The sequence below is a fragment of the Python bivittatus genome, unplaced genomic scaffold (assembly GCF_059951505.1).
Source record: "Python bivittatus isolate LINGU-HERP-01145 unplaced genomic scaffold, Pbiv_v1 ctg000850_np1212, whole genome shotgun sequence".
Classification (NCBI taxonomy): Eukaryota; Metazoa; Chordata; class Lepidosauria; order Squamata; family Pythonidae; genus Python; species Python bivittatus.
Window position 1 is genome coordinate 40636103 of NW_028277112.1, and position 13210 is coordinate 40649312.

General features: G+C 37.2%; 1 protein-coding gene across 1 annotated transcript in view; it reads left to right on the forward strand.

The window, feature by feature from the left end:
- Positions 1–13210, forward strand: part of LOC103054598 (transient receptor potential cation channel subfamily M member 3) — a 78405-nt gene that overhangs the window by 42296 nt on the left and 22899 nt on the right. Inside the window, exons 13-14 of the mRNA XM_088130197.1 lie at positions 866–1117; positions 7895–8105. Coding sequence (XP_087986323.1) covers positions 866–1117; positions 7895–8105 — 463 coding nt within the window. The remainder of the gene's footprint in view (positions 1–865; positions 1118–7894; positions 8106–13210) is intronic.

Sequence of the window (13210 nt, forward strand, 5' to 3'; positions counted from 1 at the left end):
ATAAAGCAGTAATTCTTTCCCCTGCATACCATCTGGATGTTTCCCAACAGGTAAAATTTGACATGCATATTTACTCAGGAAAATGCCTCAGGGTGGCACTTATTACATCCAGCCCCAGCACATTCAGAAGACACCAGATTGGGAGAAGCTGTAATAAAAGTAACGTTAGTGCATGTTGAGGAACTTACCAACTTTTGTATCTTTCAGTCAACAGAACTGCTAAACTATCCACACTTTTTAATTATGGCACTCACCTTGTACTACAAAGAGGAAATAGGACACTATAACTCCAGACACATTATCTGCTAAAGCTAGCTTGCAGGGACATAAATAGACAATTCTTGTCTTCATGCAATGGCCATTGCATGCTATGATTGATATTATGAAGTATTCAGTAGCCTTGGTTCTAGCTGCAAATTGTCTGGATTGCAAGGAGGTCTGGATACATCCAGGTTGCAAAGAAGGTCCTGAAACATTTTGTTTGCAATGGTGGCATCCAGGACACACAATATCAAAGTCAATACTAATGGTAGCGATAGACTTCAGGTTCAAATCATGTAAGTTGAATGATAAGGGGCAGGGAGATGGAGTCACAAGAATCCTGTGGCTTTCTATATCCTAAAACTCTGTTACTAAACCAAGGAGGCTATTACACATTGCCTTACTTAGCTTGCTCTGTTATGCCTATACTCCATAAGGCTTGATGTAGGCCTCTGCAATAGATTATAATTTGTGAAATTATAGACCAGGACGTAGCTGTCTATTTCTGTTTTTCAGCCTATATATACTGGATCATATTTAATATGTTATCAAATCATTCATCAGACTGTTTTTGACCCAAAAGTTATTCCTTTTCCACCCCTAGATATTAATGTCAGAACCTGGGAAGCTACTGCAGAAGGTGAAGGTGTGGCTCCAAGAGTACTGGAACGTTACCGATCTTATTGCCATCCTCTTATTCTCGGTGGGCATGGTACTTCGCCTCCAGGATCTGCCACTCAGGAGTGATGGTCGTGTCATATACTGTGTCAACATTATTTACTGGTATATCCGATTGTTAGACATCTTCGGGGTGAACAAATATTTGGGGCCATATGTAATGATGATTGGGAAAATGGTAAGAAAAAGTTACCCATCCTTCCTTTTTGTTCTGCATGTTATAAGTGAAAACAGTAAAAGGTGATACAGTACTAGTTTCATACAATCTTTGGGATGAATTCTGAGTGCATCTCTAAGTATTTCTCTGTGCTATGCATCTTACTTTTGTTATAGCATAGTGTTCAGTTTGGGAAAAGATATATTTTGATGGCAAGGCTTTTGCATTTTTTTCTTTTCCTTGTCAAAGTTGTTTATTTAAAGTTAGATTATTGATTCAAACAGAATTCTGTTAAAACAAAGGGCAGCATAGACAATAAATTTGGACTACAGTCTAAAATTCTTAGCAGCATTATACTCATATTTTTCTAGAAAACCCATACAGATACATAAAAAAGTCACCCAAACCATGAATATCTGGGAATCGGATAGAAATAGCCCTAATCTATTTTGCATACAGACAAGGAGGAAATACTCTCAAGGATTGTGGAGTAGTCGCAGTCCATAATGAAGTTACAGGGGAAGCTTAGGAAGAATTGCTTAGCTATGTGATACAGGTTTCACATTTTACTAGAATGATATGAATCTCAGAGATGGAGTGGGATAAAAATTAATTAAGATCATTCAAATCTGCCTTTGCTATTTAAGAGTGAAAGTTATGGAGTAGCTTAAATGGCAGGAAATGCCTTAACATCCTTATTCATTAGTTTGGAATCTCTTTATTTACCACAGAGTAAATCACAGTAAAAGGTGATACAGTACTAGTTTCATACAATCTTTGGGATGAATTCTGAGTGCATCTCTAAGTATTTCTCTGTGCTATGCATCTTACTTTTGTTATAGCATAGTGTTCAGTTTGGGAAAAGATATATTTTGATGGCAAGGCTTTTGCCTTCATTGCATGCCTAATACTGAATTATGTAGGAATAATACATTTCAGTAGGGTCTGTAACCTAGAGTAAGGCATTGAAATGTGAGGAAAAGCAAGAAATATAAAACTGGGCTATTTAAAGTGGTGGATTAGCGATGAAACCAGAGTCATGGATATAATAGTAAAAATAATAACAACAACAACAACACCCAGTGAGGCACTACCTTGACATGGTTATGGGGCTTGCATGCTCCGAGGAGGATGAGAGCTATGCCAGAGGTTCAACCATACTTGACAGGTTTATCAGAAGAGCCAAACGAAGAGTGCCTCTCCCATAAACAATATGGTGAGACATAATTTACAGAAAACTATACTGGATCGGTCATCACCCAAGTCAACAAGGACTGCGCTAGTTATTCTAGTTTCTGGACATCTGGTAACAGGTGGGCTACAGGACTCAGGACTGTTGGCTGAGCATCCACGACCAGCAGCTGCAGGACTACTGGAAGAAAAGTTGTTTACCTGTCGCAATTATACAAAGACTGAAACCAAAGAAATAATTATCTGCTATTACAAATCAAGTCCAACGAGAAGAGGATATCTGAAAAGAATGCACCTGTTCTGGAAAGAACAACATCCAGAATCAGAACTAACAGAACAGAGCCTAGGAGATCAACATCAATTTATAATACGAAATAAAGTATTCACAGAAGTAGAATTGGAAGAACTGCAAAGGTCTACCCAAGGGAAAGAAATCGAAGCCTTGCCATAAGTAGCTCAAACTGTAGAGGCAAACCAGGGGGAGTCAGCAGTAGAGGAAGCAAGCATAGCTATTGAATCATTTTCATTCCCAAACCAGGCATCCTCTCCTCTGCCTTCTCAGAAAGAACAAAGCCCTCTAACTAAAAAACTGAACAGGAACTGGAACAAAGAATAACTGAGCATCTAGAACAGCACAAAAAGAACAGAATAAGGTTGCCTGCATTGAAGCTTGTTACAAAGAAACAGCTACCACTAGTATTAAAAGATGCCAATATTGTAATATCAAATATAAGCACCAGCTTACTGCAAGAAACAAACCAACTAATGTACAGCATGGCTGCAGTTATAACTGAATACCTTGGATGCAAAATCAACAAACAAGAAAAATAAGCCAAACAGTGCACCAACAAAATGGAAGATCAGGCTGGAAAATAAGATCAGCATGCTAAGATCAGATGCAAGCAAGCTAGAACAGATGAAAGAAAAGAAACTGAAGAGCAAGACCAAAGAATATCTGATCATGAAATATCATCTAGAAACAAGGAAGATCAAAGAAGCACTGGAAATAATAAAGCAGCACATAACAGCCATAGCCAAAAAGATCAGCAGATATGAAGCTTGAATTGCACACTATAAGCAGAATCTCCAGTTTCAGTCAAATCAGAAACATTTCTACCAATCCATCAATGGAGAGACTGCAATGAACCAGTCAACACTTGACAAAGAAGAAACAATGCAGTTCTGGGCACAGCTATGGGACAACCCAAAGAACTACAACAAGAATGCAGCTTAGATAAAGGAGGTGGATAAGAATAAAAAAGAAGCTGAAATGACAGAACTTGTAATAACAGCAGAAATGATGGAGAAAAGGGCAAGGAAGATCAAGAATTGGTCAGCACCAGGTAAAGATGAACTGCATGGTTTTTGGTTGAAACATCTGACTGATCTGCACCCACTCATTGCTAAGCAGTTAACAGCATACTGCAAGGAGGTGAAATTGAAGATTGGTTAACATCTGGCAAAACCTACCTGATAATGAAAGATCCAACAAAAGCAGCAGCACCAGGCAACCTCAGGCCAATTATCTGCTTACCAACAACTTTCAAATTGCTAACTAGTGTGGTAGCTGATGCAGTCCAACAGCATCTAGTTGAAAACAAGCTCTTTCCATCTGAGCAGAAAGAAAACTGCCCAAACGGCAGAGGGACAAAAGATCAGCTCCTAATTGACAAGATGATTTTGGAAAACTGCAAGAGAAGGAAGACCAACTTGAATATAGCTTGGATTGATTACAAGAAGGCATTCAACTCCCTGCCACATGATTGAATAATCAAGTTTCTAAAAATAACTGGAGTCAGAAGAAACATCAGAAGCTTTGTGCAAAAATCAGTGGTTGACAGTTGCTGGTCAATGGTGATAGACTGGGAAAGGTTAATATCAAGAGAGGAATCTTTAAAGGAGACTCACTATTACCACTACTGTTTGTCATTGCATTGATTCCTCTGTCAACAATACTGAACAAGTCAGGCCATGGCTATCAAACCTCAAAAACATCTGCCAGGCTATCCCATCTCCTTTACATAGATGATCGGAAGCTGTATGGAAAAACACCATCTGAATAGAACACTGTCTGAATATACAGCCAAGATATTGCAATGGAGTTTGGACTGGACAAATGTGCCACCCTTACCATCAACAGGGAAAAAATAGTGAAAACTGAAGGAATCAAAATGCCCTATGGAAATAACATCAAGAGTCTGGATGAAGAAGATCACTATAAGTACTGGGCATCCTTCAAGCTGACAGCATCAAGCACACTGAAGTCAAGAAGGTTAGGAGTGAATACATCATGAGAGTGAAGACCTTAAAGTCCAAACTCAGTGGTGGAAATAACATCAAGACGATTAACACCTGGGCAATTCCAGTCATTAGATACACAGCTGGAATAGTGGACTGGTCTCAAGCAGAACTAGAAACCCTGGATAGGAAGACCAGAAGAATAATGACAATGAATCATACCCTTCATCCGTGCAGCAATGTTGAAAGTCTCTGCTTACCAAGGAGCATAGTTGGGCATGGAATGTTGCAAGTACACCACAAAACAGACAAAGTAATTGAAAATGAAGACGCTAAAGTGCTCTGGGACCTTAGAATTCAAACAGACAAAACATCTGCTACATAACACCCCAGACTTAACAATTGTTGATAAGAAAGACAAAAAAGTCTGGATAATGGACATTGCAATACCTGGAGACAGCAGAAGAGAAGAGAAAGAACTGGAGAAAATCACAAGATACAAAGACCTGCAAATAGAAATAGAACGACAACGGCAAAAGAAAGCACAGATAGTACCAATAGTTATAGGCACCTTAGCTACAATCCCAAAACATCTGAAGCACCACTTGAACACCATCAGCATTGACAAAATCACCATCAGTCAATTGCAAAAGGCATCTTTACTTGAAACAGCTTACATCCAATGACAATACCTTTAACACCATCAAACAACAACATCTGCCTATCCCAGGTCCTTGGGAAGGACTCAATAGGTGGATAAAAATGCTAAATCCAGTCTAAACTTGTAGGCAACAAACCATAATAATAATTTCTAGCTTGTTACAAATATACCATAGAGACTTTATAGATGTAGATAGCATTCAGATTGGCATAAATTGTAGGATACCCTGCCCGCTCTCAATATTCCAAAGTCAGCAGGAGTGAGGACAGTCTGATTTCAAAATGTTTCGGAGGGGTTGAGGGAGGAAAAATCATACTGTGTGGAAGTACCCTAAACATCAAGGTTGCCAAAATCTTCCCTTGATTAATCAATTCATTTGTTTCATTTATTTAGGACAGAAAAATCAAGCAAAGGCTACAAGAAAGATATTACATATTTTTTTGTTGTTGTTTTGCCCAAACATCTTGATATTCTGACTTTCCCTTTAAACATGCTAATGTTGACTTATTCCAACATCTACCAAAGCAACTTAACTAATTGACTCGTTTGATATAGTGTTTTTTTATAATATAGGCAATAGCCAAAATACAAATGTTTGAAAGTTAATCTGATAAAAAGAAAAGCACGTACAATTCAACTGCCCTGCCATACTGGCATGTTCAGTAAAATAGATGTAATAAATTTAGAATGATATCCCTGTAAAAGAAACAACATAAAAGAATCGATCCCATTCTGATATGGAGTCTGAAATCTAGTGATACCTTGTTAGATCCTTTTACATCCAAACTTTTGTTGGTGGTTGAAGTGTATGTGTATGTATTCTGTAAGTGCATGTAAGCATTCCTAATAGCAGGAAGCTGACTTGAGCAATGATTAGTGAAGCAGGCTTTGATGAGTATAATAGAAAGGAGATTTGTTTATAGGTAAGTATAGGCAAAGCCTAGCACCTGGCTTACTGCAACCTAGAAGAAGGAGAATCAAAGAGCATGTTTGACTATGTATGTGTGTAGTGGTGAGGGGCCAGGAAGAGAAAGACAACAGGAAGTGGCCTGAGATTAGCAGTCTCTTTAACTCTATCTACATCCCACTGCCCCTTTGTGGCCAATAGATTTTGGTTCTGAAGAGCTAGCATCACTGAACAATTTTTGAGTATAAAATAATAAAATCGGATTTGGATGGGAAAGAAAAACTAGAGGGAGGGGAGATGATGGTGGGGAAAGCTGAATGTGGAAAATGAACTTGTTGGAAGAGATAGAATAAAATGCAGGGTAACATAAGATGGACATTTACAGAAATGGATTCCTTTTTAAGAAATTGGTGAAGGGAAGGTGGGTTCCCCTAAGAAAAGTAGGGGAGGGACATCTGGAGTTTTACTAAGCTTGCCATGGATGAGGGGACTATAGAGTACAGAATCCAAAGGAGGTCCATGTACAAACTCTGGGTAAGTCACTACTATGTGACTGTGTTGTGCACCACTGTCACAGCTTTGGTGTAGAGCTTTCTCAGAATGGTTAGTTATAAGTGACCGGGTAAGAGACTAGTCAGGAGGAAGATTTCTACATATTCCAGAAATCCCACACCCATTGTACAGAAAGAAAAAAAATCTCCTTTTGTATGCATATCAAAAAAGGACAATCCATATGCATCTATTTTATTGTCATATATACCCAATCTTTTATTTAGTTTGCAAATAAAGCATTAAAACATTAAAGTATACTTGAAATGGAGTGAGATGAGTTCCTCAACAATACTTGGAAGTTATATCACACCACATTCTCATAGAAATCCATGGAATTTTACCAGAACTACTTACTTAAGTGATAGAAATATAAGGTTTGCAGGCTAGAGCATACCAGAGTGGACCTGTTCCAGTGATGAGACTTTAAAGTAAAATTTAGGGCTGATTTACATGTTCATGTGCATCAAGTAATTCCCCACAAAATAGGTGATGATTCATAATGGAATGTATGACCAGCCTCCACCCAAACACATTATGGATGAGGTGATGCAGTAAGAAAGTTCTAAAAGGCATTACCTGATTTGGCACTTGTTGAAAGTAAGGAGTACCTCAGTAATGATATGAGTGAAGTTTTAGACTGCATATATCTCTAATCCTAGAACAAAGAAACAAAAAGTTGTTATGCCTTTGGGGTAGTTTCCTCAATACTAAAACTGAAAGTCACATCATGTTTACACGTATATTCTGTATGTGTGTGTGCATGGATGGATGGATGGATAGATAGAGATAATAGATAGATGATAGATTGATTGATTGACTGACTGACTGACTGACTTCATTGATTCACTGGGAAATAAAGAGAAGCAGAAACAAACAATAATATGCCCAAGGTATCCACAGCATCTGTATTTATTTTGCAACTTGTATTGCTGCCTTTGGGTGACATATGGAAAGAAAACTTCTATACAATTTTAAAAGGTAATAATTTCTACATGAAAACCCTGGGTTGCAAGATTAAAAGATCTCCAACACCAACAGAACATAATATCCTAACAGCCAAAGATCCAGCACAAATACTTGAACAAGATTGCCATGGCAAGCCAAGCCATTGCAGCAAAAATAGAACGTTAGTACGAGGATGCTTAAATCATTTGACCATTATGCTTTACAAACAATTTGATCAATCCTCCAGGATAAAGTGGCTTTATTTCTCTCTCTGTCTCTTTTTTTCTCTTTTCTTTTCTTTCAGATGATAGACATGATGTATTTTGTCATTATTATGTTGGTGGTTCTGATGAGCTTTGGTGTTGCAAGGCAGGCAATTCTCTTCCCCAATGAAGAGCCTTCATGGAAACTGGCAAAAAATATTTTTTATATGCCATATTGGATGATCTATGGGGAAGTTTTTGCAGACCAGATAGACCGTAAGCAAGTTTATGATTCTCATACTCCAAAGTCAGGTATCAAATTTTGATCAGGTGATATCTTACAAGATTATTGTTACCACTCTCAATAAATGGCTCAAGATAGAGGATTCAAACATTACAGGAAAGTATGATATAATTAAAACTGTTAATTTCAGAAGGTAAAATCAACATTCTTATACTACCCAGGCTGCTCTTTTCACTTTTAATACTTATATATCATACTAAAACACACAATTTTATTATTTTAATTATTCGGGTTATCGGGAAAGGAATCCACATATTAAATGGAATATCGAAGACATAAGGTGTACCTATAAAAGAAACGTGCGCTTTGGTGTTCTACCATTTTAATTAATCATTGCCTTCCCCTAAGAATCACTGGTAGGGCTGAGAGGTCCCAAGTACTCCTCAAAGAGGTACATATTTGAGGAGTGATTGTTAACCAGTTTAAGTTTGTAGTGTAGATTATATCAGTTGCCATCCATTAGTTTAATGGTGGAATGTACAAACGCTGTTTGCTCATCGACTGTTCAATTCTAGAAGTTACTGCACAAGTAACTTCTAGTTTTTTACCCAGCACTGAAGTTACAGTGGCATTACACTGATTTATGCCATATTCTTTTGACCTGTTTCTGCCACTCTGTTCTGGTATATTAGTAAAATAATAGTTATTTTAAAGTATATGATACTTGTTGTCTATGTATTGAATAAGGAAAGTATGCCATTTGTACTTTATTTAGAATTGGTGGGGTATAGATGCTAAGGGATTAGGCTACAGTCTGTGAATTCCCTGGACCAAATTGCATTCCTTGCCATGAAATCTCTAGGTATCCTTAAGAAGCCACTCTCTCATTCTTAGTTTCCCTAACTACAATTTAGGGATAGTAATCCTGATTTACATTACAGGGCTGTTCCAAGAATTTCAGCTACATAATATCTGAAACATGCCTGAGAGCATTATACAAATGTTAAATTTCATTTTTGTGTTCCAAACCTGGAGTCTATTTCTATTTATGTTGTTATAAGAATTCATTTGCCTGGCCCTCTGCAAACATCAGTGTTCATTTTTAAGGTATCTTCCTGATGGCTATCCATGCAATGTGTCAGAACAGATCACTGTTCATATGAAATGTTGGAGCTGTAGGAATGAGCAAGAAGACCTTGTGGACATCCTTAACACAGGCAGGCATGTAGGAAGAATATAGTCAGCTCACCTCTGCTTGAATGCACAAGGATGGCGTTTAAAAGTTCAAATTCACTCTGAGGGTAGTTAAAAACTTTTTCAGCTATTCCACAGATCTATCATAATTATCAGATGCTTCTTTCAGGAATGAGCGTGCTTCTATATTGTAGCTCAAACTCATGCAGAATTCAGTTACGTGGAATATAAAAAAAAACGAAGCAGGTTGGTTTTCCCAGTTATTCAGATTTGGGTTAAAAAGAAATTGCTGCATTTTTACTTAACCTCTTCTTTATTTTATTTGCCCACCAGAAGGAAACATTTGCTGAAATACCTTTATGTATGCTCTTTACTTCCTACTATTTATAAAAGAAACCAATATCATTCTCAAAAGAGACAGAAAGGGCAATTATTTTTTCCTCTTGCAAATTATCCATCCTTTTTGTTCTCAGGTATAACATGGAATTCAAGTGAACAAAAAAACCTGCCATCCATAGTGTCCTTAATGACTTTAACTTTCTGCTTGACTCTGTATTTATTTTTTGTTCTGAATTTGGGGCTTAGGAAGGCCAAGAAATGGGAGAGAAATAGAATCCCAGACTGTGGGATTTCTTTTCATAAATGTCTGTTCCTCTACAAGTGGCCATTTATTGATGTCGTACTAAAAATCTTCTGGCATAGTGCAACATGTTCCACAGCAATTTGGCTGAGGAAAACATGCTTTTTCTTGTCGTGCGCTGATTCTAGTTTAGAACCCTGGAAATGGAGAATGGAAAGGACAGCAGAGCATGCCTGTGGTTCTCTTTGAACAGAGGAGCATATGCTTAGACCCCACATAGAGAACTATATACATCTGTTTTAAATATACACTGGTGACTGAACTTCTAATGAAGCTGCAGAAGTGATTATTTCAGCATGAAGTGCTTCATACTATCAAAAGTCAGATTGTGAAAGGCCATGCCTCACCCTCCTCTTGAAGACTTGATGATAGTTTATTGAGAATTAATGAATCCCGAGGCTGTTTTAACCTCAGCATCCAAATGGAGAAGGCAGAATTTGCCAGCGCTTGGGTAATGCAGTACTTGAAAAGACCTATTAAATCACTATGATTTTGGCTAATTGCTTGGCAAAATAGCCAGATGATAATGTTTGTTTCTAAGATAGATATCTACACAGAACACAAATCCAAAATGCATAAAGAGCAAATATTGTCTGACTGCATTTAAAGGATAATTTTGTTCAGTCAAGGTATGTAAAAGTTGGAATATGTCCCAAGATAGGAGAAACTGAGATCTGAGAGAAATTGAGATCTGAATAGATGCTATCTGCTAATCTAGGACTTAAAGTCCTTCTTTCTACTTCAGTATATTTTATTTTCAACCTATTTAATGTTTGTTAGATGTGTCATGGAAAAATATTTATCTGTGTATACAAAAAAGAGAGGGTAGTAAACCACATACTGTACTGTTATTTATAAATTTGGGGTACTATTTTCTCAATTTTTTGGAAAAGAAAATATATGACTACTTGTCTCCACACTGGCCTAAGCTAAATCAGCCACAATTTACTATGCAAATTACTATCTTTCTGAATTATCAGTCCATCTATCTTAGAGTTCAGTACCACTTATTTAAAAGTATGTGCTATATATGCATAGATTCAGGTTTTTCCTTTCCTTTTCTTGCATTGGTATTACTTCTTACTAATCACAAATTCTGGGTTCCTTTTAAAAACCCACATATCTCTCAGTATTTATATGAACTTAATTTTATAAAATATTTCACTGAATTTGAGAAACATACCAAGTATTATATAAGACTCTAAGATAGTTTTGGCTTTTTGTTTCATTCTTTTGTACTGGTACGTGAAGCATGAAATCTGGCTGACCAGGTTAACAATCAATGTCTCATCAACTGGCAGCCTCTCCATTCAATGAATGTGTTCTGTATTTGTCTTAACTTTTTTTAAAAAAACAAAGCATTTAATGGTTTCTGGGCTAATGCATGTTCCCTGTAATTGGGTTCTGCTGATGGGGTATCAATAAATGCCTGAATTCTTTTGGAATGGGAAAAACAGTATGTATGGGCATGCTGGATTGCACTGTTAAATTTTGAGCTTCATTTATAGAAATGGTGAATTCATAATTACTTAAAGTAAGAAGAATTTTATTAATTGAGACTCATGGAATCAGCTTTTTAGACTTCTCACTATGGATTTGGAAGAGAGCAAAGCTTAGTAATCACTTCATGTCTATAATTAAAAGGTTTTTAATACCGAAGTTAAGTTGGGGGGGAAATCCTGAATGACATTTTGAAGAACTGCTGTCTCTCAAGGTATAGTAGGTAATAGAGATACCCTATCATCTTGCCCAGACCATTTAACAGATGCATAGGATGAGAAAACTACCTATACAAATACCATAGGATGAGAAATCATGATGAGCTGCTGTTCTGTATTATTCCAATTGCTTGTTATTCCATCCAAAGGTGATTGATTGATTGACTGATTGATTGATTGATTGACTGATTGAGCTTTCGAGTCATGTTTGACATATAGCAACTGCCTGGACAAGTCCCTGTACTTTTCTTGGCAACATTTTTGGAAGTGGTTTGCCATCGCCTTCTTCCTAGGGCTGAGAAAGTGACAGGCCCAAAGTAACCCAGCAGGCTTCATGCCTAAGGCAGAACTAGAATTCTAGTCTTCTGGTCTCTAACGCACTGCCTTTAACCTCTACACCAAAGTGGCTGTCATCTAGAGACAGATAAACTAAAATCCATTCACATTTGCTTAGCATCTGCTCTACTAAAATTCAGCAATTAATTAGAAAGGCAGCAGGTCCTCAATAAATGTCCATCTTATCACTATGTTTTTTTCTGGGGCTTTCCTGATGTATATCTCTGTCCTGGCAGTTCTATTAGTCTTTATTAGTTACATTTATATGTTTGCTACAGCTGTGATACTTTTAAAATTTGATCATAGCATGGGAGAAAACTTTTGGCCTGAACTCTTTCTTATGTCTGAGAAGATCTGTTAGTACCACATGCAAGTGGTGTGAAAACAACAGCAAATTGTTTTATTCTCATCAACTTGGTGGAAAACCTTACAGAAGTGGAGCCATATTTATGAATACGTTTACATAAATATACCACAACACGTTTAATCTACAGATTCATACTCTATTTTTTTTCCCTCATGAATGCACTAGAATGAGAAACAGGAGAACAGGAAGACAAAGCAACTGGAATACACAGGACCTTTTTCCATTCATATCTTTATGAATGAATTTAAATCTCCTCTTCCCCACCATCTACTATACTTCTTAGCTGAGTAGAAGAAGAGGCTGTTCCTTTGGCAATCACCACTTAACAACACTCCAAGCATTGTTTCCTAGATGAAACACTTTTGCTCACCACTTAGCTTTCTTATTAGGTGAGCAATAATAAAGCAAAAGATCCATTATTTAATTTAAGATAGTGATGATGCTATTCTCCTGAAGCTATAGTTAGTGCTGGATTTCAACTGCAGAAGGTAGTAGAATGTTCAGGTCTAAGTCTAAAGGAACCTCTTTCCTTTGGCCATAATAGATTCTAGATCTTCAAGCAGAAATTCTGATAGAACGAGATCCTGTCACTTTAGAAATCTTGATAGATATCAGAAGCTATTATACAGTGGACCAAGCCTATAATGCAATGTACATGCAAGGGCATGAAGAAATCCATTTATATATAAGGAAAGTTATGCTCTTTTCCATACTATTAGCTCCATACTGTTTGCTGATTCTGCAAGATTGTCACATCTCATTTTCTCAAGCATCCATTCATTATACCTACCCCTGTTCCTAGACCCATTTCTCAGGGTTCCAGCTTTACAGTGCTAAGTTGCTGCTGAAGTGAAAGAACCAAAGATACTCATTAGATGTCAAGACTTTTGTTTTCAACAAAAAGGAGGTGGATCAGGT